At 48.8% G+C, this 23,714-nt stretch overlaps 9 protein-coding genes across 9 annotated transcripts; 4 read left to right on the top strand and 5 right to left on the bottom strand.

The window, feature by feature from the left end:
* Positions 1–1,068: 1,068 nt before the first annotated feature.
* cbhB (putative 1,4-beta-D-glucan-cellobiohydrolyase) lies at positions 1,069–2,685 on the bottom strand (the record flags this gene model as incomplete). Its single annotated transcript, XM_057150466.1, has 1 exon — positions 1,069–2,685. One exon carries the CDS (start codon positions 2,683–2,685, stop codon positions 1,069–1,071), a length of 1,617 nt encoding a protein of 538 aa, XP_057010576.1.
* A 1,320-nt stretch (positions 2,686–4,005) lies between these two features.
* On the top strand, positions 4,006–4,869 carry N7473_004525 (formyltetrahydrofolate deformylase; the record flags this gene model as incomplete). Its single annotated transcript, XM_057150465.1, has 1 exon — positions 4,006–4,869. One exon carries the CDS (start codon positions 4,006–4,008, stop codon positions 4,867–4,869), a length of 864 nt encoding a protein of 287 aa, XP_057010575.1.
* Positions 4,870–5,761: 892 nt separating this feature from the next.
* On the top strand, positions 5,762–6,583 carry N7473_004524 (DUF3237 domain-containing protein). Its single transcript, XM_057150464.1, has 3 exons — positions 5,762–6,014; positions 6,065–6,145; positions 6,200–6,583. Exons 1-3 carry the CDS (start codon positions 5,833–5,835, stop codon positions 6,414–6,416), a joined length of 480 nt encoding a protein of 159 aa, XP_057010574.1. The 5' UTR covers positions 5,762–5,832; the 3' UTR covers positions 6,417–6,583.
* A 147-nt stretch (positions 6,584–6,730) lies between these two features.
* On the bottom strand, positions 6,731–8,698 carry N7473_004523 (Zn(II)2Cys6 transcription factor; the record flags this gene model as incomplete). The annotated part of the gene is made up of 4 exons (XM_057150463.1): positions 6,731–7,174; positions 7,242–7,548; positions 7,613–8,552; positions 8,665–8,698. 4 exons carry the CDS (start codon positions 8,696–8,698, stop codon positions 6,731–6,733), a joined length of 1,725 nt encoding a protein of 574 aa, XP_057010573.1.
* A 462-nt stretch (positions 8,699–9,160) lies between these two features.
* N7473_004522 (M20 family metallopeptidase) lies at positions 9,161–10,755 on the bottom strand (the record flags this gene model as incomplete). Its single annotated transcript, XM_057150462.1, has 6 exons — positions 9,161–9,396; positions 9,480–9,607; positions 9,666–10,058; positions 10,128–10,326; positions 10,381–10,564; positions 10,660–10,755. 6 exons carry the CDS (start codon positions 10,753–10,755, stop codon positions 9,161–9,163), a joined length of 1,236 nt encoding a protein of 411 aa, XP_057010572.1.
* A 1,125-nt stretch (positions 10,756–11,880) lies between these two features.
* On the top strand, positions 11,881–13,588 carry N7473_004521 (uncharacterized protein; the record flags this gene model as incomplete). The annotated part of the gene is made up of 4 exons (XM_057150461.1): positions 11,881–12,044; positions 12,103–12,196; positions 12,268–13,329; positions 13,388–13,588. 4 exons carry the CDS (start codon positions 11,881–11,883, stop codon positions 13,586–13,588), a joined length of 1,521 nt encoding a protein of 506 aa, XP_057010571.1.
* A 53-nt stretch (positions 13,589–13,641) lies between these two features.
* On the bottom strand, positions 13,642–15,334 carry N7473_004520 (putative flavin-containing amine oxidasedehydrogenase; the record flags this gene model as incomplete). Its single annotated transcript, XM_057150460.1, has 3 exons — positions 13,642–13,800; positions 13,854–15,209; positions 15,278–15,334. 3 exons carry the CDS (start codon positions 15,332–15,334, stop codon positions 13,642–13,644), a joined length of 1,572 nt encoding a protein of 523 aa, XP_057010570.1.
* Positions 15,335–15,885: 551 nt separating this feature from the next.
* N7473_004519 (glycoside hydrolase family 28 protein) lies at positions 15,886–17,147 on the bottom strand (the record flags this gene model as incomplete). Its single annotated transcript, XM_057150459.1, has 3 exons — positions 15,886–16,344; positions 16,403–16,822; positions 16,911–17,147. The coding sequence occupies 3 exons, from the start codon at positions 17,145–17,147 to the stop codon at positions 15,886–15,888; spliced, it is 1,116 nt and encodes a 371-aa protein (XP_057010569.1).
* A 3,247-nt stretch (positions 17,148–20,394) lies between these two features.
* N7473_004518 (fungal specific transcription factor domain-containing protein) lies at positions 20,395–22,852 on the top strand (the record flags this gene model as incomplete). Its single annotated transcript, XM_057150458.1, has 2 exons — positions 20,395–20,683; positions 20,810–22,852. The coding sequence occupies exons 1-2, from the start codon at positions 20,612–20,614 to the stop codon at positions 22,850–22,852; spliced, it is 2,115 nt and encodes a 704-aa protein (XP_057010568.1). The 5' UTR covers positions 20,395–20,611.
* Between the last annotated feature and the right edge of the window lie 862 nt (positions 22,853–23,714).

The raw sequence follows: 23,714 nt of genomic DNA, 5'->3' as shown, positions 1-23,714 counted from the left end.
ACAACTGCGAGCCCAACACCAGTGCGGCGATGATCAACAGGTTCCTGTTTCATGAGTGATTATCACTTGATGCTTAGCCATTTCTTATCGAAACGATCTTGAAAATGATAATAATCAAGATGAAAACTCCCCATCATTTTTTATTACATCCGACCTCATTAGATAATTCTGCAATCCCCGCAAGGGTCAGTGCCGAGTTCTGCAGTCCTGTCTTGGCGCTAATTGGTTCAACAATGCAATTCCATCAAAGTTTCAAGGAAATATAGAGGATGGTTGCAGCAAAACCTTACTTTTCTCGGCAAAACGCTTTTGAAATAGTGAGCATTGTAGGCTGTAGCCGCTCGCGGAGGTCTCTCCGCATGGTGGCGTCCTTGCCTTGATTTTGCACGAGTCGGAGATCTCGCAGGTCAACGCCACAGGGACTCCCCGAACCCCGCGCAATCCGGGGAAACAGAAGTTTTACGGCTCATATGAGGACCGTTGTGGGATTGGCAGCGTGGGTGTTAGTGCTGACTGTGGCTTTTGGGGCTGGTGTTGCGATTGGCTGGTCGGAGTGGTCAATTTGATGAAGAACTGCCATGTGCCTGAAGAGGGATCAGGAACTTGCAGATGGGATGGGTGTGGCAAGGGGTATCTTTGATTCTGTAGTTTTTTTTTCCGTCGATAATGATTTCGACATGGGATATTCTAGCTTCTCTTCCTTTTTTCCATCTTAAGCATATGACTGGACTTGATCTAATAGACAAGCTCAAAACAAGGAGATGGCAAATCTGCCAAGCAACCGAAATTAAGGCTGTTGCGCCGTGGCGCCTAAGCGAAGAGCGGGGGAGTTCAGTTTACTAGTCTTGAAAGTGGAATCAAATGAAGCAGAAATCGATTGTATTCTCATATCCTCTAGCACAAAGGAAAAAAAAATGAACACTAAGAAGACAAACTGGTAAGATCAAGAAGTACAACAAGCGAACAATTTGATCAATATTCTTTGCTGCCTCGTCTCTCCATCATATCAGGTGCTACCTCTCCGGCACCACTTTTCTCCCCCCAAATTTGAAGATCACTCAAGATCATTTACAGGCACTGAGAGTACCAGTCGTTGGACTTGGTGCAAACGTACGGGCTCACACAGGTGGTGGGACCGGTCCAGCCGTTTCCACCGCACTGGGCCCAGTGAGCAGCACCAGTGGTGCTGCCCGAGCCAGAAGAGGTGGTCGTCGAGGTGGAGCTGGTAGAAGTGGTCTTGGTGCTGGTCTTGGTACTGGTGATGGAAGAGCTGGAGCTACCGCCGGTGCTGCCGCCGGTGAAGGTCGAGTTGAAAGGACCGGTCTTGATGTTCGAGTAGATGACATAGGAGTTGGCGTTGGTGGACTCAACGGTGGTAGGGTCACCAGAGGAGATATCGCAAGTACCACGCTTGGCGCCAGGAGTGGTCGAGGTGGCGTTGGTAGGGTAAGTGCTGTCGAGCCAGAGCATGTTGGAGTTGTGGTCATCCCACAGACTCATGACGAGAACCATGCCGTCGGCGAAACCGGCACCCATACCGGCCATGGCGCCGTGCTTGGTGAAGTCGTCAATGTCGCCGAAAGCGGTCTTTTGGGCCTTGCAGAAGGCGTCGGTGATGGAGTTTCCAGAGTTGCCAACGATGGTGGACTGGGGCTGGCCGATGACCTTGCCGTTCTGCACGTAGAAGCGCTTGATCTCGGATAGAGTGCCGGTGGAGGTACCGTCGTTAGTGATGAATTGAGTCACAACGGTGAAGGGAGACTTGGTGTCAACGGTCAAGCCAGGACCGTAGAAGCTAGTAGCGCCCTGACGGTACGGGTTGAAATCACAACCGTCGGGATCGCAAGTGCCACCATAGCGGTTGCTGCTGTAGGTTCCACCGCAGGTATCTCCAGTGCACATAGTTTGTCCGGGAGTGTCGCAAGGGTGGGGAGTAAGAGCGTTGGAGATGGAGTTAGCCTCCCAGATATCCATCTCAGCACAGCAAGAGCCGTGGTTGCCAATGCCGGAGTTGGAATCGCTCTTGGAGGGGGCCCATCCCTCGACGTTGGCCTGTCCGTTGATGAACTTGAGATCACGCGGGCACTGGCTGTCACAGTAACCAGTTCCGTACTTGGCACCGGCCTTGTTGGTGGGGTACTTGGCCATGCCACCATCAGCATCCATGTCCACGAAGTAGAGGGCACCGTTGAGACCACAGGGCAGGTTGGAGACATCCACATCAAAGGTAAACTCCTGGTTCAGCAGGTTGAACTTCTGGTAGGTGGTATCATTCTCGAGCAAGTACAGACGAGAGCCGATGTTCTTCTGCGAAGCAGTGGTGACAAAGTTGATACGCAGGGAGTTACCAGTAGTGGTAACACCATAGGTGCTGGCGTAGCTGGCGCCATCTACAGCGCAGTTGGTCGCGCAGGTCTTGTCGTCAGGGCAGAGGGTGGCGTCCCAGGTGTTGCCGGTATAGCAGTTGGTCGAGCCGCTGGTGGAGTGAACCCAGCGCCAGTTGGCATCAATGACAACACTGCCTGACACGGAAGTGCAGCTACCACCGGCGGTACACTTGGACCAGGTCAAAGATGGGTGAGTCTCAGTCGCCAGAGTGCCGACCTGCTGGGCCTGGACAGAGTTCAAGAGTGCCGAAAGGAGCAGGGCACCCTTGTAGATTTGATAGGAGATTGATCCCTTCATTTTGCTGGAGGATTGTAGATCGAATGATCAAGATGTTTTTGAAAGGATTGTGTGTGATAGAGAGGAGTGAGGATGAAGGAAATCTGATCGAATATAGGGCTTCTTATACTCCTCGAGATGTGGATCTCGAAGCCATTCAACTGACCTCTACGGCGTGGCGGTCCGTACCACCGTCTGCACATTGGCATATTGGATTCATAGAATGGACAAAACGGGAACAATGTAGCCAAACCCTCCGCGGACACGGAGGAAGCTCCCCAGAGTTTGCGGGCATTGCCACAGACGAAATGAGGTCACCTCCTGCAGGGGGACCTAATCTCCCCCAGGGCCTCGGGAGGCGCCCCGTGAAGAAGCCTGTCTTCCGTGCTGGGACGAGTGTGACCCTGGGAATGGATGGTGCCTGTTGAGTAGAATGAGCTATCCTCTTTTGGCGAGGGGAATAGAGGCGGCTAAATGATCCGTTTCGAACGTGATACAGACATACTTCCAAGGTTGCGGGGTCATGGGTCATGATACATGATCAAAAACTATAATAGTATGACCGGGCTAAGCGAGGAAAAGATTGTCCGTGACGAGCTGGTGTTTGGGCTCGCACTCGTGTTCTGCAGGCTAAAGTCGGCAATTAAACCCCGGATGTACCCTTGGACTTGCAGGGGTGCATGCACATTAGCGTGGTCGGAGAGATTGGTCTAATACCGAGAAGGGAGGAGGGGGAGGCGTGAGGAATTCTGAGGGATGAGGGGTTGGACCTCGGATTGACGGAGAAGGCGGGGGTAGGTAGATCGTAGAGGAATTGAGGAGAGCAATATTATATATAATAAACAGTGGGAAGTATATACTACGGAATCAGTGTATAGATTCGACAAATAGGACTTCAATACTACAGGGTACCTAATATGGACTATACTAGAATAGATACTATATAGCCATTCGCTAATTATAATAACATGCATACTACCCTACTACCGCAAGAGTGGAGTGTTGATTTGCGATTGAAGTATATCACATCCCCGGATAACCAGAAGAATACTCTCGTATACTCCTGTGACTCTGTGCATAATCCCCGTATAGTCCGTAAACGGCTTAGCGCGGGTTTTTAAGGTGGTTTAACCTTTCTGAGGCAGTGGGGCCGATCGCAGCTCCGATGAGTCAGCGCCGTGATCGGCGGTGGGATGAATGTGGGATTTTGCCGATTTTGAGGTTTCCGTTAACTCGCTTTTTTGTTGAAACACATTCAATCGATCAACTTGCTTCCCTGCTTCGTGGCTTGCTTCGCGGATTCAACACCGTTGCCTCCAAGGAACCCATTTCAACATCGCCATGGCCCCTAGCTTCATCCTCACCCTGTCGGGCCCCGATCGCCCCGGCATCGTCCATGCCGTCACGGCATTCCTCGTCCAGCACAACCTGAACATCATCGATTCCTCCCAATTCGGCGATCTCACCTCCAAGCGCTTCTTCATGCGCGTACAGTTTGTGCCTGCCTCCGAGACCGATGAGGTCCCCGAGCTAGAGAAGCTATGCGCTGCCTTTGAGTCGACCGCACAGTCCTTCTCTATGGACTTTGAGATCCACCCCACCACCCAGAAACCCCGCGTGATGATTATGGTCTCCAAGATTGGTCACTGCCTGAACGATCTCCTCTTCCGCCAGTCCACCGGCCAGCTCAACATTGAAGTCCCTCTGATCATTTCCAACCACCCCGACTTCGCCGCGCTCGCCGCCACCTATAACATCCCCTTCATCCACCTCCCCGTCACTGCCGACACCAAGGCCCAGCAGGAGGCCCGTATCTTGGAGCTGGTGAAGGAACACAAGATTGACTTGATTGTGCTGGCCCGCTATATGCAGGTCCTGTCGCCGAAGCTGTGCGAGGCCATGTCTGGACGCATCATCAACATCCACCACAGCTTCTTGCCTTCCTTCAAGGGTGCCAAGCCCTACCACCAGGCCTACGACCGTGGTGTGAAGATTATCGGTGCGACCGCCCACTTTGTCACCAGCGACCTCGATGAGGGTCCCATCATCGAGCAGAATGTCGTGCGTGTGAACCACGGCATGAGCCCCAAGGAGCTCACCCATGCTGGCAGTAACGTCGAGAGCAACGTGCTTGCGACTGCTGTCAAGTATGTGACCGAGCGCCGTGTGCTGCTCAATGGACACAAGACTGTTGTCTTCAACTAGATGCGTTATTGATCTGGGTTCCCACTCTTTTTTTTTTTGGTTTGCGCGGTCGAGCTTTATTGATCCCGCGATATGTACAGCGTGGACAGGTTTTTTTCTATACAAAAAAGTATATAGACCATCACGACAGGAAGACTTCGGGATGAGAAGAAAATAAATCGACTTTTGTTTAATGCCATGTCTATGAGACAATTGGACGTGGCTTTGACCTGCAAAATTCTTTATTGAGATCAGAATAGAGTGCCCGGCTACCAATTCTTCAGGTACCTATCTGCAATATATATTCACACGATCCATGCTTTCTAAACCCGCATTCTAAAACATAGGCGACATGGCTGGGAAAATGAACTGTCTTGACCGCTTGTATCCGTATATTTCCCGGAACTTTATTTATTTAACCAACTGCCATGCGTTCCAATAATGATAGGTATTCCAGAAGATCTTGCGCTCAGGGAAGTTCACCAAAACGGGCATAGATTGACAATTTCCTGATGGCTGCAAACGGCGGCACGGTGGAGCCTCATTCCAGGAGCTTGTTTTGAAGATGATGTTAACTATCCCCTCGGCAGGTTCTTCGGGACTGAAAAAAAGAAAAGAATGTGATAAGTTGCTATTGCTACTCGTCCAGTATATTTGTGGACGGGAAGAGACACCAAATTATGCATATATGGTGGTTATTGTTCTGGATGAACCCTCTTGGTAAACGAAGATTCTCCATGCTCCGAACCAGAGCAAGTGTATGTATAACTTCCGATCTAGCCAAGTCAAAGACAGCTCTCGCTGTTCACCCCGAGTGAGATTCACGGAAAACCCGGCAATTGATTCATGAAATCTCCCAGCGGAAAATTCCCCGCGTAATGTGGAGACATTCAACGCCAGCCTAGGTCCATATCATCACCCCACGTTCTTCTTCTCTCGCATACTCACATATCTCCCTCTTCTTGAACCTCACAAATATCCAAAATGGAAACCCTTGCACCTCCACCAAAGTTAACCCATCTCTTCACGCTGCGCTGCGCGGTAGATCCGCCAATGGAGATTGGAAATGGGCCTTACGGTCGGCGTCGCTGCGTACCGATCATGTCGGGATCGGTGCGAGGACCGTACTTTAATGGAGAGGTTGTTCCAGGAGGAGCGGATTTTATGTAAGTTCTATGATTCTGATCTGGTCAACTTCTTGTCTGACATGATTTAGGCTCGTGGAAGATAATCAAACCACACATGTCAACACCAACTATGTGATTAAAAGCGATGACGGTGCGCTTCTGTATATTCGGTAGGTTGTCTCTCACAATTGTATATCGCAGATCAGTCATTGATGTTAAGATAGAACCGAAGGTACTCGAGCTGGACCTCCACAGGTGCTGAAAGCGTTGATGGAAGGAGGACCCGTCGACCCCAGCAAGTACTGGTTCCATCTCCATGTGAAAATCGAGACGGGACATGAGAAGTATAAGTGGATGAATGACCGAGTTATCATTGGGAGAGCTACTCGAGCCAAGGGAGAAGTCGCCTACGACGCATATTTCCTGGAGAATGATCCTTGAACACCGACGTCATTCATTCCCTCGATCGTGGTGACTGGCCCGACTGCCAAGGCGTGAGAGTTCGGGTGAAGAAGAGAAACGCAGAGAGACCTGACCGAAAAGGTCCTTTCCTGGTATGGGATTGATTTATAGGGGTACTGTGTTGCGCTCGTCAAATAGCCTAGGGCCAATGGCTACGAGATACATATCGAGATGGGGATACGGTCGCATATTATAGTTCTTGTCACATCATCATTATCGGGTATCACCGCACTTATTAAATCTACAGAAACATTACAGCTAGATATACAGATGACTTCTTTTTGGTAACTGCCTCATTGCACATGAAGCCGTCGGAGGAGTAGCCCCGCAAGATTCGCATAGCAACCTGGATTCAAGTCCTGCTGAGCCAGGATCTGATCGGCCACTTCGTTGGCCCAAATGTACTCCGAGTGGGAGGAGTCACGAAGCTCAAATAGCCGTTGCCGGAGCCACACCCGGTGGCTGGTATCGTCTGTCTCGATGACGGCCATCAAAAGAGGCCAATGCAAGCGTTGTAGTAGTCGAGGATCGGACGCAAATTGCTTTCGGGCAATGTCCACGATACCGGCCGTGGCTTGCCTGTGCAGGGACGCAGGAAGGCTTTCAACACAGAGGAGCCGGCGATGTAGAATGACCTGCGCGTAAAAGGTGCACACGGCCATATATATCGTGTTGAGTGTCCGTCGCGCCGAGACAGTGCCGGCAAATTTTGCTGTGATGAAGAGATCAGAAAATTTCTAGAAAAGTCATGTTAGTTCGGGGGCAACTTGAACTTCGTCGGAACGGGAAGAGTCAATAACATACATCGCGAGTAGAGAGTATCTCGCTATAAAGGGACTCGGTAGTGTCGGACGTCCCCCCAGAGTCTACGAGGACCTTCCAGGTTCGATGGCGGAAACAGAAACCGGCATGCAACAGCTCCAAGGCTCTGTAGTTTTCAATGTCATCCAGAACCTCCTGGTCCGGGTACTGCTCTCCCCAAAAGCAGCGGCCCCACAGACGGGCACAGCGATGCAAGTGATCTGGATGGAGGGCGGGGTTTTTGGATTGAACGACATAATCATACAATGACTCGGTCAATCCCATCGGTCGGCAAGATGCATCGATGTATCTGTTGCTATGAATAAGCCGGGTGCGCAATCCAACAAAGCCAAACTCTGATTTATATTACTCACAGTATCCACAATAAGAATTGCTCCGGGATAAATGAAACCTTGGAGATCGCGACATCATCCGAGGATGGGCTTTCGGCCTCCGGAGACAGAAAGACATCATTGACATCTTTGAGACGAAATAGCTGCGGGTGCGACTCCAAGAGTGATCGCACCCCATGAAGATGTAACTGGAGATGGCGGACAGAATGCCCAAACTGCCATTCGTACGTGACCATGAGAAACATGGTGGCGAAGATAATCTCTAGCTCTTCGACTGAGACACTCCGCCGAGGCGTTTCAAGTAGCTGTCGGAACTCCTTGACAGCTAGGCTGTAATGATAACGCCCATGATCTTCGGCCGTAGGCCGACCGGGTGATCTGACGACTAGGCCCTGTCGATGCATATCACTTGCAGCCATTGCGAGAAACATTCGCATAATCACCTTGTTAGTAGCAGCAGGTCCCTGATACAGGTAGCAGAAGCTGCTCCAATGCCATCCTTTCATGTAGTAGTAGATGATTGAGGAAGAGGGAAAATATTGAAAGTACTTTTGGTCATGTTCAGTGAGGGTGAGGGAGTTGGCACAGGCGATCTCGTTAACGCTCAACGGCGGGTATAGAGGAGTCCCGAATGGAGCGGGAGCAGATGGTGGGAAGAATGAGGTCGACTGAGGCTGTTCTACCAGCGGCGAGTCGCCTGGCCAGGAGATCGGTGACAGGCCATTGAGCAGAGCATCCGGTGTCAGAGCTACCGCGTCGCCTAGCTCAGATGTAGCAGATGTAGGCCATATGATCTGATCGGGGGTGCTCGTTGGCGCTGGTTGGAGATGTCGAATCTGTGTGCTCCGCCCGCGTTTGACTGGCACCCCCCATTCGCAGGTGAGATTCAGATTCAAACAGCGCATGCAAATGGGGCGCTCTTCGCCGCATTTCACCTTGCGACGGCGGCAGGTACTGCAACCTGGTGAAAGAGATAAAAATTAGAGAGGTCTTTAGTCAATTCGGCACTTGAAGACTTGGAACGGCATTTGAAAATTGGGGAAAAAGAATGAGCGGGGAGGACAAAAACCAACCATTCTTCGAGCGCGGCGCGTTCCGTCCGGACATGTAGAATCAAACCCCTCCTTCGCGTGTCAGTAGATCTCGAGAGATCAATGTGCAGTCATCAGGGAGGCGGGGAGTGAGCGCGACGGGGGAACAAGAAAATTGGAAAGGGCGGGAGATGAAATCATCGACAAGATCGAAGGATCGGAAGAGAAGAAGAGTCGTGCGGGCCGTGGGTTGATGGTGATATGGCCGATAACGCGGGGGAAACCACGGAAATCGGAAACCCGCTCTTTGCCGAAGTTGAGCCGTTGTAGGGAGCCTGAGGCAGAAATAGTTAACTTGAGTCATGACTAACTTATAACTAACAAGAGATGTAACTATAGAGAGATTATATCAAAGAAAATTATATTTGGAATTGACAGTTCCAACCTCGGTCAGCCATAGTACTGGGTATACGGCATATGATCCATATCGGAAAGGTGTATATACATTCATAATTTTGAGAGAAGGGTATAATCATCCTCAATCATCACGCTCAATCTCCTTTTTCCACTGCTGATGCGCCGTCTCGAACAAGGTATCATTCGTGATCATATCCCATCCAATCATCGCCAGTGCCTTGCCCACAATCAATGCCTCTTCATGTGCCTCATCGGTGCCAGCACAGGCAGTATATGTGGGATGATGGGGGAATGTGTTTTCGGGCGTGGGGATTCCGAACATAGTATGCAAGGTAGGTGTGACGTAGCTGACGTTTCCTGAATAGTAATCAGAATATCAGTACTAGCTCATCCCAATTCTGGTATATCTCTTGTATACAACACCTCGAAGAAACACATACCAATATCAGAAGACGCAGTCAACACTTTGTCATGTCTCTTGAGCACCTTACGGCCCCACTCCCCCATATGAACTTGATACCGTTCACACAGGATATCATTGAGCCGCACATCGGTATAGAGCTCCTCCCTAACAAGTTTGATTAGTGGTCTGCAAAGTTCTTGACCACAGATGATAATGAACTTACTCTTTGATCTCCACGGAGCATCCGGTCGCCAGAGCACCCGCCTCAATACAATTGCGCACTTTGGTAACCAGGTTGTTGAGTCCCTTAAGAGAGGGGCTTCGAACCTGCCAGAATGCCTTGGTATGTGAAGGGATGACGTTGGCGACCTTGGGAGTATCCATAAAGGCACAATGAACACGCTGCTCAGGCAACAGCTGCTGGCGCAAAACCGCAACGTTGTTATACGATGTGACCAGGGCATCCAGCGCATTGATACCATCCCAAGGGTTACCTCCAGCATGAGCACTCTTGCCGCTGAATTCGCAATGGATGTTCTTGCGTGCATTCATCAAAGTGCCCGCAATTCCGTCGGACGGCTCTTGGTCGGGGAACAGCTTCTTTGGCCCAGAGTGACTAAAAATCGGGTTAGCATGATTAGAAACCATTCAATTATCAGCAAGTCAGAGGAGTGGTAGATCATACGCCATAAGGGAGATGTCGACATTTTTGTAGGCTCCTGCATCAATAAGCACGGCCTTGCCGCCGCCATTCTCCTCCGCGGGAGTGCCCAGCAATTGTGCTCGCCCGGGAATGCCAAACTTCTTCAAGGCAAATGACAGAGCCAGGAAGGCAACAATACTGCTAGTGGCAATGAGGTTATGTCCGCAGGCATGTCCAATACCTAGTCGATATTCTTAGCACAGGGGAAAAGTGGACTGCTGGCGGCGTGGTGTACCTGGCAAGGCATCATACTCCGCATTGAAATTGATCTGGCGACCACCGGATCCACTCAATGCTTCAAAAGAGGTACCAAGGCCATATGCATGGCGAGTAACTGTGAATCCCTGTTTTTCGAGAAATGTGCAGATGGTATCGTGGGCATGGTGCTCTTCGTACGCAAGCTCGGGGTTTGACCAGATCTATAAGTTGCCCCGAAAAGCGTCTGTTAGTGATCTGCTGAGATTGAATTTCTCGAGTAGAAATCAACGATTTGAGCAAGTCACTTTTCACATACCTCCTGGTTCACCTTTCGTAGCGATTCTCGTAGCTCATCCAGAGCAACGTTAACGGCCGCTCGAACCTCCTCCATGCCTACACTTGTGACAGTCATGTTGATTTTCAAAGACCGAAAATGAGAAAATACAGATGCAACAAGGCTTTCAAGCCCCTCAGCGGAGACCTGTCCATATTTAATGGCGACAGGGAGGGGTTCCCACTGCGTCACATCCGAGGTATCCTATCTAATTCGCCTCATAGCGGGGGGATAAGAAAGACCCTGGATCTTTCAGTCGGAGGTTTGCCGATAGATAGCGGAATTCGAGCTTGAGTTTCCCGGTTTGGCGAGCAGATTGATTTCCAAGCGTCGTCGGCAAAGTACAAGTCGACGAATACAGTATCAGAGAGCATGGTGGGTCATGTCCCCCAGGAATTGGGATCTGTGGGGTAGAAGGGTAGAGAGGATACTGAGAAGAGAACACGGTGTGAGCCCGTGAATATGAGGCAGTTGCTAATCATGTTTGGTCAATTGCTTTGGGTCCCTCGCGCATCCACTGTTTTTGAACGGCGACTGATATGTGGTTGATGGCTGCCAAGTGGATATTTGCCGATAGGGGGCAAATAGAGAAACTGGGGCTGATTGCCGACGGACCGTCCACATTGGCTAGACTGCCGATGCTGAGACTCTAATCTCGGATCCCGCGTTAGCAACGTTGATACTGACACACTTAGGCCAAGAATTTTACCTTCTCCTTCACGGCGTATAGCATGCGGTGTTGGCATCTAGAATCAACCGCAATCCTGCGCCACTGCTCCATTGCCGATATTATCAACCGCTGACACACGATCCGATCACCCTGCAGGCGCGCACTATCGCCCCCGGATTCCGCTCTTGACTAAAGAAATCATCAACCATTAATGCCCTATTTACGCGAACCTGGGGGCGATAATCGATAACAAGTCGCGGATTTGACTTCCTAAGGATCCGCACGGTGGCTTGGAGGAGGTGCAGTAGCCCCTACTGTCCTCCCCGGGTTCATTTTGCCAAACGACGATATTCATCGTTAGGTTTAAATACAACGCCCCCGAGGATGTCCAGAGGAACAATTTCACCAATTTCACCAATTTCATTATAACTAGTTACCATTCTCATACTAGAACCTGATATCTCACTCTGTTGCATCCACTCTCCCAGACAGCTTCTCAATTTCTTCACACTTATTCCCGTCAAGCTATCAACATGGAAAAAGAACACGCGCCCCCTCCCGGGGGTAGTAATGTTGACCTCGATATGGTCAAGGTCCGATCTAATCTTGATCCTCGGGATGTGGGCTTGGGCCAGGTTTTGGAGACGCATACCACTCCTGAGATGGAACGGAAAGTTCTCTGGAAACTTGATCTCTAGTATGTGATTCCAAAGCTCCTATTCGGTGTGATAGTTTCTTACACAGTCGCACTCTAGTCTGATTCCCCTGATGGGATTCTGTTACATGCTTCAATATATGGATAAGCTGGCCCTTAGCCAAGCTACATTATTCAATTTGACACAAGACCTGGTATCTTTCCCCCCTTTACCACGCTCCTCTGATTTTACAATCGATTCTAATGGCACATTTTCCATACTTAGCATCTCAAGGGCAAAGAATACAACTGGGCGTCGGCAGTCTTCTATTTTGGATATTTCACCTGGAGTTGGCCGAGTTCCTACCTCGTTGTTCGTCTGCCTCTCGGAAAATATTTGAGTATCGCGGTCTTCCTCTGGGGTGGTATTCTTATGTGCCATGCTGCATGCACCTCTTTTAGCGGCCTGATGGCAGCGCGATTCTTCCTCGGAGTGGGAGAGGCTTCGATTGCCCCCGGCTTTGCCCTGATCACTGGAATGTTTTATAAGAGAGAGGAGCAGCCTGCTCGTCAGGCAGCCTGGTTCGTTGGAAACTCCATCGCATCAGTGATTGGTGGCCTGGTTGCGTATGGAATCGGTCTGATCCATAACAACTCTGTGACCAGCTGGCAGCTACTTTTCTTGGTTCTGGGCGCTATCACCTCTGGCTATGGATTGATTCTTTTTGTCTTCCTTCCCGATTCGCCGGTCAAGGTTATGTTCTTGAACAAGACGGAGAAATCCGTTGCGGTTCAGCGCACCCTTACAAACAAGACCGGTGTGATGGACACGGGTAAATTCAGGTGGAGTCAAGTCATGATGGCCATCAAGGATCCTCAGACCTGGTTCCTAGTCCTTTACACTCTGTGTGTCAACTTCTGCAATGGAGGTATCACCAGTTTCTCGTCGATCATCATCGCTGGATTTGGTTTCTCCAACCTTAAGGCTCTTCTGATCCAGATGCCTCTCGGTGCTGCTCAGCTTGTTTTCCTGCTTTTGACTTCTGGCTTTGCGACCTATGTTAAACAAAGCCGAATCTTCATGATGATGTTGAATGCATTCGTCTCGGTGATTGGAATGATCCTCATTTGGAAGCTTGACAGTCACAACCGTGCGGGTAGGATGACTGGTCTTTGCTTGGGTGCAGTCTTTGCCGCCAACATTCCCCTCTCGCTGAGTCTCATCAGTTCGAACGTTGCCGGATTTACCAAGAAGAGTACCGTCAGTGCCTTAATGTTTGTGGCTTACTGTATTGGTAACATTGTGGGCCCCCAATTCTTCATTCCTTCGGAGAAGCCCGGCTATCCTGTGAGTACTCTAATATTATCTTTGACCCTGTTGATCCACATATCTAACAACTCGATAGACTGGTATCAAGGCCGCCATGTCTGGTCTGGTCCTTGGAATCTTCTTTTTGATTTGTCTCTACGTATATTACGTATGGGAGAACCGTCGCCGGGACCAGCTGTATGGATCGCCACGGGAATTGACCGAGGCTGAGGAATTACAGGAAGAGCTGTCCAACAAGACAGATGGAGAGATAGAAAGCTTCCGATACGTGTTGTAAATAAATTAAGGTGGACTGAATATGCTATGAATGTTAACAACCCCATATTTCTCTCAAGTCTGCTTATTCTTTCCTCTTTTGTAGCGGGTACCATGACAAACAAGTAGGTACTTGGCGAAGAAGTCTTCGGCAAAATCGTCAAACGGGTCATACTCGGCACCTAATTGATAAGCTGCAGCGATACCGGAGATGCAGGCAATCTCGTGCATATTCTAGACACTGTTAGTATCGAAATTCAATTTCACCATTTCTTGGTAAGACTCACCACCATAGTCCAGCTACCCGCATAATGGGTTTTATTCTTGCCATTGATGAACATCATCCCCGGAACGACACGTAAGTAATGTTGCCATCGGTGGCCAAATTGATGCCACCATTTTCGGGCAATTATCTTCGAAGGATCGATGTCGTTCCATGTCCACATGTCTTTCTGCTGATCGTTCAAAAAGATCGTCTGAAATACATGCTCATTCAGAGGGCGAGGCTTGCTACCTGCACCGAGACGCTCCCGGAACTGATGCTGGTAGTTTGAGCAATCAAAGCCCATTTCAATCATATCTGGGTCTGATTCAAATGAGTGGGTGAAGTACATTGGTCGGAACCCTACCCAGCCATCTTTTTCACAACGGGGCTGCTGTCCAGCAAATTCGAGTTGCTCTGCTCGTTCCTTTGTTGTGGCCAGCGCGCACAGTGCGGAGTCGTATTGAGCTTCAAAGATCTTCTGGAAATAATCCGAATCGGAGTGGGTGATGGTGATATCATTGAAGAATCTCACGCCGCCAAGAACATATTTTTCACGCCAGGTGGCATTTCGATCGAGCATCTTTTTGGCCTCGTCTGCTGGACAGCAAAGAACAAGCTCATCAAATGTCTCGGGGGGATATGCTGATTCTGCTTGGTCTCCATCGCCGCTGTGTCGTTCGATTTGCAGAACTACCCCTTCTTTGCCTCGTTTCAGAATCGCGACGGAGGAGTTCAGTCGTATATCCACCCCTTTTGCTGTGAGATCTTTTGCCCAATCTCGATAGAAATTCCCTAGGTTGGGGAAGGTGTACATCTCGGGAAGATTTGGCAACAGCGTGTCGGGGTCATACTCCCACAATTTCATTTGAGGATCGTCAAACAAGCGCTCCAACAAGACGCTCGATACATTCGGGGTCTGGTTTCCTGTACCAAGGAACAGTGCTAGAAGTGGCAAAACCATCTTATTGTTAAAGTCATCGCTGAAGCGAAAAAGGCGAAGGATGACCTTAACCGGCATGATACCGAGGATCGGCATCAGATATTTGATGCATTTCAAAACCCGACCGAGTTTCTTAATTTCTCGAGAATGCTGATCAACCAGAGGACTGGGAAATACATTTGTCCAGAAGTTGTCTCGTCCTTTGCCGAACGAAACCTGAAGCTTGACTTGCTGTGGCTCATAGCCGTAGCGGCGAAAGAATCGAAATGTATGGCGAAAGATGGCAGAGCCGCCTTGAACTCCGTCGTTCAGCCAGCTTGCGCCATGTTTCTCCTCATCTAGGGAAACTGATGTCGCCTGCCCACCCGTGTGAGAGTCGGTGTCAATCATAGTCACATGGAACTTGTCCGGGTGGTTCGCCAAAGTCGCGGCACAAGACTGCAAACATCCAGCGTCAATAACTGATCAAATTCATCATCTGTCGCTGACACAAGGGAATATCATACCATGCCAGCTGCGCCGGCTCCAATAATGGCAACCTTCCTGTTGCGATCGCCCGGCATCTTGTATTCGGAAGCGATGGACGGTGTTTTGAAATTGCTGGAAATTTTCGACATCTTCTCCAGTTGAGAAGAAGAAAAGTGTCAAACTTTGGGCAGATCGGCCACATAACTATCGGGCAATATCCCTGGCTAAATCTTGATCAGATGCGTTCGTTATTATCGATCGTGTTGGTGATGTCACGTCCAAGCATTCCACACGATGAGCCAATCACCAGCTCAGGGACCAACCATCCAGCCCCGTCGTTCCCCAAACCCAAATCGCTAGTGTGAAAACAAGCTTGACTTGCCGTCGATCGATCGGCCATCCATGGGAGTTTACTTGATCTCACCTAAGTCTGGCGATCTGGTTCTCTCGGGAATACAGGTTCCTTATGCGTTTCCCCAGAGTGGTTTACACCCCAGGGGGTCTTCCGGGAGGCGGGAAAAATCACAGTACGATCACGAAGAATTATTATTGACCTAATTTAGACCCTATCAAATATCTAAAGGAGAATTGCGCCAGGAAATCCGCGCAACACGTTGTGTTCCTCGCTATCGCCCGTGTTTCTTGTTTAGCACGACGCGCCAGAGGGGACATTCTCGCACTTGCTGCTGGTCTTTCCACTGGTGATGTCCACGCCGCTCCAGGTCCAGTCGCTGCAGGCATCTTCACCACAGAGGATATACACCTCAACTGCGTCGGATTCCACTGAGCCAGTGATTCCCTTGACGGTCAAATCTGTGATGGGAACACCGCTGGTGGGAGTGCCAGTCGGAGAGCCGTTCTCATAGTCCTGCTCAATCACAATACCGTAGTCGGTGATACCAGAGATCGTGATGTCGGAGAAAGTCACGTCGCTAACGGAGCCAGTGGCATCGTAAACGGTCTTGATGCGAACTCCGTTGGCTGAATCGGTCACGGTGGAATCGGTGATAGTTACGTTCTTCACGGTGTTATCATCACGTCCACCGACGGAGCCAATCGAGAGACCATGGCCACCAGAGCAGGTACCTCCCGTGAAGTAGATGTTCTGTTGCACTTCGTTAGCACCACATTCCCTTCGCATGCAGTTTATTAATCAGACGTACCTCGCCGGAGTTGATCGCAATGCAGTCATCCTGGTTCTTGACAACCGCGTTCTTGATGGTAACGCCCGTGGACTCGCTAATATCGAAACCGTCGGTGTTGTGGCCGCCATTATCGTCACCGTCCGAATTGTCAATAGTAACCCCATCAATAATGAGATTATCGGACTGGATGCTGAAAGCCTGCACGGGGGTGTTCTTGATCGAGAGGCCCGAGATGGTCGAGTCGTCCAACGAGTGGGCATAGAAGAACTTGGGCTTGGTCTTGCCACCATTGGTGCCTTCTCCATCCCACCACCGAGAGCCGTCAGCGTTGATTACAGCGCCATCGGCAGCCTCGACGGTGATATCGGATCCAGAGATCTTGATGAGAGGACCGCTCCACTCTTTGTAACCGAACGTAGTGGTGCCTTCGAAGATGACCTATTTGCACCATTAGAAATGGATTCACACCACAGGATTTGATGAGATGTGGGGGATAGATGTTCGGGGTTGACCCTCGGGGCCGTACCTTGGTTCCGTCCTTCAGGTCCGTCAGATCGAGTGTTTTACCTGCAGGCACCTCAATGTCACTGAGAACAATGGTGGAGCAGGAGGACTTGCTGGCACTGGCACTAGCAGCCGAGGTAAAGGTGCAGGTGGAGGACGACTTCTTGGTCAGATCCGAAACACGCGAGGGGGTGGGAGCCGCAGACACCAGGCCGGCAGCCAGGGTAGCCCAGACCAAATGCCGAAGATAGGAAGGCATGATGCGATGGATAGATTGTTCTATTTAACAGAATACAAAGAGATTGAATAGTCAGAGGAAATACAACGAAAGACTTGATTCAAATGATGGAATAGAACGAGCCGATTCTGGTCAACAGAAAGGGAGATTGAGAAACGAGAGGAACGGTTGAACACAAACAGCAGATTCCGTTGTTAGCTGGGCTGCGGTCTTTTATACCGGTCGGCTTGCCGACTAGGAGCACGAAATAACATAAACTAGTTGGTTATAGATATTGACCAAGGAGACAAGCTATGCGAAGCTTTGAGTGGATCGACAGAATGACCCAAGAGGAGGTTCTCCCGCCAATCAGATCTCCGAGGTTCAGCCCGAGAGGATCTTTCGAGTCATTTCCATATAAGATTACAGGGCTATCAAGTACAGTTAACAGTACGTTGTACGGGCCGACCACGAAGAACCGCTGAATAGGCCAGTTGCTGTGGGGCGAGGCTCCATTAACCTCTAACGCCGGGCCGAGATGAGTCCACGAGGTGACGAGAGTGCCTCTTAAGTGTTGACTGCCCCTGAGACCCAAGTTGATGGACCAATAATGCCTAGCCCGTAATTCTCCACCAATAGTTATCCTCTCTGTATATGATGGCAGGATTTCGAAAGCTGTGGCTTCCGGAAATCCCCTGTTTCACTGTCCCGGCTCGGCCATTCAAAAACTTGACCGCTGCTGCGGCGTGGAGTCAGTACTTCGAGGAATCGGGGCTGAAGAACGCGCAAAGCCTGAATATGAAAGAGGTAGCAATTGCTATACAGGAGTTTATGAGCCCTATACTCTCAGTAATTCATGGATCGCATCTATTTAGTACAGACATGAAATGTACCCAATACTGTCGACAAGGCAGTAACAAAATGTGAGGCATCTCCCATGTCCACCGGCAGCGGAAATAATCCGTTCCGTGAAATTTCACTATGACGCGTACCAATTAACATGAATATATTGCTCGGCCAGCGTACAATACTTCCACTACAAGGTCTGAAACATCCACGTGGTGTGCTGATAGTGTCTTGACAGATGAAGCTAAGCAATCATATCCGTCTTTCTTGCTGACCTCCGCATAATTGGGACTAGTTATATGTTCAAAGAGACGTCTAAGTTAATCATTGGAGCTCGATGACAAAGCCCTATTACGACTGAGGTTTTCATTATTAAAATGGCTGGGGAATCAAAATTGAATCTCATCGAGACGGGGTGGTCGATTCGGGCATCTGTGAATTCACCGCCAATAGGAGAGCTGTTCTGTGTACCACCTATAAAAGAGGACTGACTATGCTTTCAAGCCGCGCTCTGAAGTTATCATGAGAGGCAAAGATACTGAAATGCAAGAGAAGAGATTTCTCGATTTTATCGATGCATTTTGTGCTCATCCAAGGAACCCTTTCCAGACACTTCCAGAGATGTATTGGGATAGGCATGCCAGTAGATACAAGAGAATCACCATATGATAGTTCTCCATTCCATAGGCATCCATGATAATGAACTGAAAGTATGAAGCTTTTCGTTTGACTTATCTGAGGTAAAACCAAGGGACAGCCACAACATCCCTCGGAAGGAGCTTCAAAGCTGTCATGTTGGATTTCAGCTGACAACCGTAATTTCTGGGTAGTCACTTAGCTTGTTCAGGGAATGTAGCATATTCTGACGCACCAGTTCATGTATACAGGCTTTTCTCACCTCGCTATACTAATTGTTTTCTCCTGAAATATTTCAGCTCAAAACCGGATGAATGCGAGTTTAGTATTCCTCCATCAACTTGCGTTACACTTTCTATGACATTTAGTAAAGTCCGTGTCTCAGTCATCAATTTCCACAACTTTGATTTCGCTCAAATTGAACTAACACGTATCAGAAATTTGGTTGTCTAGTTCCCTCGATCATTTGGAACTTACGGTTGCTGGAAAACAGTTTGCTTACGCGTAAGACCCACTTACTCTCACACAAGGACACTCGAGCTAGGAAGCTACCACCTAGGGTTCTATGATACTCACTTACGAGGCTTTCGAGCTACTGGAACCTCCCAGAAAAATTCGTATTCATATCATAAGAGCGCGATATTCAGCAGATTTGATTTTATTTTGCTGTGGCTCTCGGTGCGCTTCACGGATACGTTTACGAGCGAACCTGTTCATGGTCGGGATCTGTCGCTTATGAACCCACTACTGTTTAATTGATATGATGGATCTAGCCAGCTTCTTTCCTATCCTATGCCTTGTGGCTGGGGGACGAGCAATGTGGTGTTCACGGAAACACGGGGCTTTAAGTTGAGGGCAGAAAGGAGCTTCTGCTTTCGCAGCTGCTCTTTATCTCTGTGGTATATGCCTGTTTCTGGGCAGCTTATTATGGCGAGGTACCGTAATTATCTTCATTTTGAATTCAGGTATTGATGATTCTATAACAGCTCATACATGCTGGAAGGGAAATTACATAGGGCACTTAAGTTCTGAGATAGAGCGGGTCTATTTCAGGATGGGTAAATTTCCCTGGATTCTTTTTTCGTTTTCTGCAGGGCTTTATCTTCTCGCTCTTTGCCTGCTTCTGGCAATTTATCTCCAGCGAAGTACGATCACTGTGTCCCATTTTGGTTCACTGACTAATTGTAGGTAGAAGCTTGAAAGCCTGCAAGTGGACTAATAAATCGCACACTGTTCTGACCATAAATTATTCATGAGATGTTGGACTACGCTTCAAAGCACGAGAAGGAGAAGGTAGTAAAGCTCATGGAGAGGGCTCCAGAGAGAACTGGTTTGGCAGTTTGATGGAACTCATGAAATTTCTCACACAAATTACGTGTTCTCCGGACAGAATATATAGCAAAGGCTAGTCAAACTGAAATGGACCTTGTGTTTGATGGGTGTCCACTCCAAATATCTGAAGAAGACTATAATCAGATTATATATACTTTAGTCACTCATCTGATCGAGGACGCTATCTACTGCGTGGACCCTAGTCACGCTACCTCCAAACGTGATTTAGAAAGGTAACTTTTTCAAGTCACCACGCGAATTGGGTTGATCCAGGCATTTCTCGGCTGAACTATATAGCCCCAATAGGTGACGAGATCGAAGTCACGTGAGCAAGACACATACTAAGCCTTCTAGGGGTTCATGTGACGAGGGATGAGTTGAGTGAGGCGGTGAAAGCTGAAAGCTGGCCTGAAACTAAACTGAAGGTCCCATTGTCCCCTGAGAATGTCGATTATTAATTCCATCACCTGATGTAGCTACAAGAAACTTTGTTTCTGAGGCTCCCTCTCGGTTCATGCTCTGATCTCCTTTGATGTTACTTCTGTAGCACCTTCTCAATATTATTTCCCTTACCCCTCTTCTTCCTGCTTGTACAGTACCGCCGAGATGGAGACTACCAGGCGGCCGATAAGAGTACAACGTACGAATCGAGTTCTTATTGCCAAATACCGCCGAAATCACAAGATGCAGTCATGCGAACCATGTCGAAAGTCGAAAGTCGCGTGCGACCACAGTATTCCTTGCAGCAGATGTATAAGAAGACGGTGTGTTGACGAATGCTACTATCACCCAAATCCTCTTACGCGTGTAAGCAAGTACACTCTCCAACTTTATCCAAGTAGAGGAGTAAAGCTTTTTGCAAGTTCCGCTAACGTAGACTGTCTCACAAGTGTCGGCAAGAAGCCACCACGACCACGGCGACAGCATCCAGCGCCCTGACGCCACCACGGCTAAGCAGCGCTGTCTCTCGCTCTTCAATTGGACAACCTCATGGAGGCCATGAAACAGAGGCTGTTCTCAATTCACAAGGTTACAATGACCGAGCGAAGTTTGCACTGCCACGTCGTGCAGGGTCGGCACCTCCATTATCTGACTTCTCGGAGACCTGGGCAGGCAAGCCTGGATTCCTTGGCTTTACCTCACACGCATCTATTATGACAGAGGACTTAACACAACTCGGCATTCCTTCCCTAGAATGGAACACCACTGTCAACAAGAAACTTATTTCGTGGGAAAGAATAACTCGTGGTTGCCAGGTTCTCTCCTTTCTCCAGAATAGGGCAATGATAGACCGTGGCATCGACTTGTTTTTCCTGTCTATTGAATGTATCGACATTCACTGTGGAGAGTTCATTGTGAGACAATGGCTATCACAATTGTGGTTCACTCATGGCGACACATTGTCAACTCAGAACCCTGAGCAGATACGGGAGCTATGTCATTTGCTCTGTGATAACACTGCAACGGCGCAAGCTTTTGATGGCAGAACCACGGCAAGACAGTGGATTTACTCTGCCACCGGGGAAAATATACGCTGGGGAGTGATCGCCATGATTGCTGTCTACATAGGGACCTATGCTATGGTGGCAAATTCATCCGATCCGTTTTTCAAAGAGTTTAACGTGGATCGAGAATCGCTCTTGAGCTATATGACTGAAGTATCTGACGTTTGTATCGGACTTTGCCGTGAATGTGGTGCTTTGGATAATACATTCATCTGCGCCCTTTTTGAGTATTACAACATCACTAAATATACCAAGGGGGAAGCTTGTTACACAACATACTGTATCGGGGCAGAATTGAACAGCGCCCTCCTTGCGATGGGGCTTCACCAAGAGATTAAGGCCGATACTCATGTTCCGTTTTTCCTCGCCGAGCTACACAAACGACTTCGAGCAATGATCTACATGGCAGAGATCAGCATAGCCACATTTCTAGGTCGCCCACCACGACTTTCGTATCGTTATATCAATTTAGATCCGCCACTTGATCTGATAGACTCGCACTTATTTTCGGAGGACCCACAGGTGCTAGCCATTGCTATTGCAAAACTAGACGAGCAGGGTTACAATCGAGACGGAGAGATTCGCCATGTGTCTTGGACAAGGTCTTCTATCGGCTTCATGAAAAGAAGAGAAGACATCCTGGAGCTCTCGTTGGGAAACTTTACTCCAGATGAGGTGCGGCAAAATGCAGAAATCATCCAATGCAAGACAGAGGAACATTGGGCAACTCTTCCTCAAGTGATGGTGAACTTAAGAGACACACTCGGGCTCGAGACGCAGAATGTTATCGAGCTACACTTTCAAAATGTCTTTCGTCAAGGTCCGCAGGCGAATTCCCTGCTCCTACACCGCGTACTCATGCGCAAAGCCGGTACCGGTCCGGCTGGACTAATTCACACGGCACAGATAATTCTGAGTAATGTGATGCGACTGTATAAACGCGTGGAAATGTTGGCAGCAACATCTTTCATCTATTTCCTAGCAGTACATGGACTGCGCAGCGCGGTGATACTAGCGATGGAACTCCTTAAGCAGGAACGGCTCCCAGCATATCCCAACGAGCCGCTTCTGCCTCGGAGCAAGACAATCCAAGATCTATGTGTATTCACAGCTAATCTCAGCGATTTGGATTCAACTTTTGGAGACAGAGAACTCTGTGAAAGCGGCCGAAAGCTGATCTCTCGGGTCCTTGATACTATTCTGAGTCCTCCGAATACTGCAGATCGACGTAACCATGACTCCTCTATGTCAACACAGCAGCTAGGTGTTAGTGTTTTCAACAACGATCCGTTTCCCAACTTATTTGTACCCGATGGCTATCCGATGACAGACGATTTGAATGACGGGATGAGTGCACCTGTGTCAGCTCCAGATCATGCATTCAGGCTGTGGCTGGAGAGCACCGATGACCTGGATTGGATACTGTGAAATAGAAGGAAGCTCACAGGCCATTTCATACCTACACGGCTTTTCAAACCCGTTACCATAGCAAGACAGGTAATTATGCTCTCGAATTGCAAAACTCGACCATCATTCAGTATGGTGTGATTTTGTTTTGTTGGTAAACAGAAGTCGCGTCTCATCCATTTACGATCACCATGCCTTTGGTATGACCTCGATCTAACTACTTGGATAACTTCGAGTAAAGCAAAGTATAGTGCGTACTTCGCCCCGTTTTATACTATCTTAATATTTCATCTATGTGGCTGATCTTTGTGATTTGGAACACAATACTTGATTCAAATACTGATAGAAAGGCAGGTGGGGTTGATACAAACTGCTAGAGATTGGAAGTCCGCGGGCGAGCGTCCAACACGGTGGTGAACGAGGTAATTGAAAACTTTATTTATATCTCTACATAAAGATAGAATAAATTGATTTCAAAATTACCTCGGAGAATTTTCGGGCTCTTTAATCAATTCTATAGATTTAGGAGAATATCCTGGTAATAGGAAAGTTTATTGTGGTGCTGAGAAGTTGACCTGACTACGCGTTCGCCCGTATGTGATGGTATCAACTCAGACTATCACCTAAAGTAGTTAGTTGGCTGCGGAATTGACGTGACATAACTCCGAGGTTTTCCATGTTCATGATTGGCTACATACATGTCCTAACCTAATGATATCTATTCCGACTTCCTGCATATTAATCCCGACTAATTGCATATTTATTCCGACTCAATAAAAAATCATTCAAGCCCACTTCATACTAACTTCAATCAATAACGACCCTCAGCCCCGATCGGGCCTAATTGAATTCTAGGTAGCTATTCCAACAGATGCCTACCTAC

This window comes from Penicillium subrubescens, assembly GCF_028828155.1.
Source record: "Penicillium subrubescens strain IBT 31985 chromosome Unknown utg000003l_segment0_segment0, whole genome shotgun sequence".
NCBI lineage: Eukaryota > Fungi > Ascomycota > Eurotiomycetes > Eurotiales > Aspergillaceae > Penicillium > Penicillium subrubescens.
Note: the sequence above shows the minus strand (reverse complement) of the source record. Positions and strands in the feature narration are given on the sequence as shown.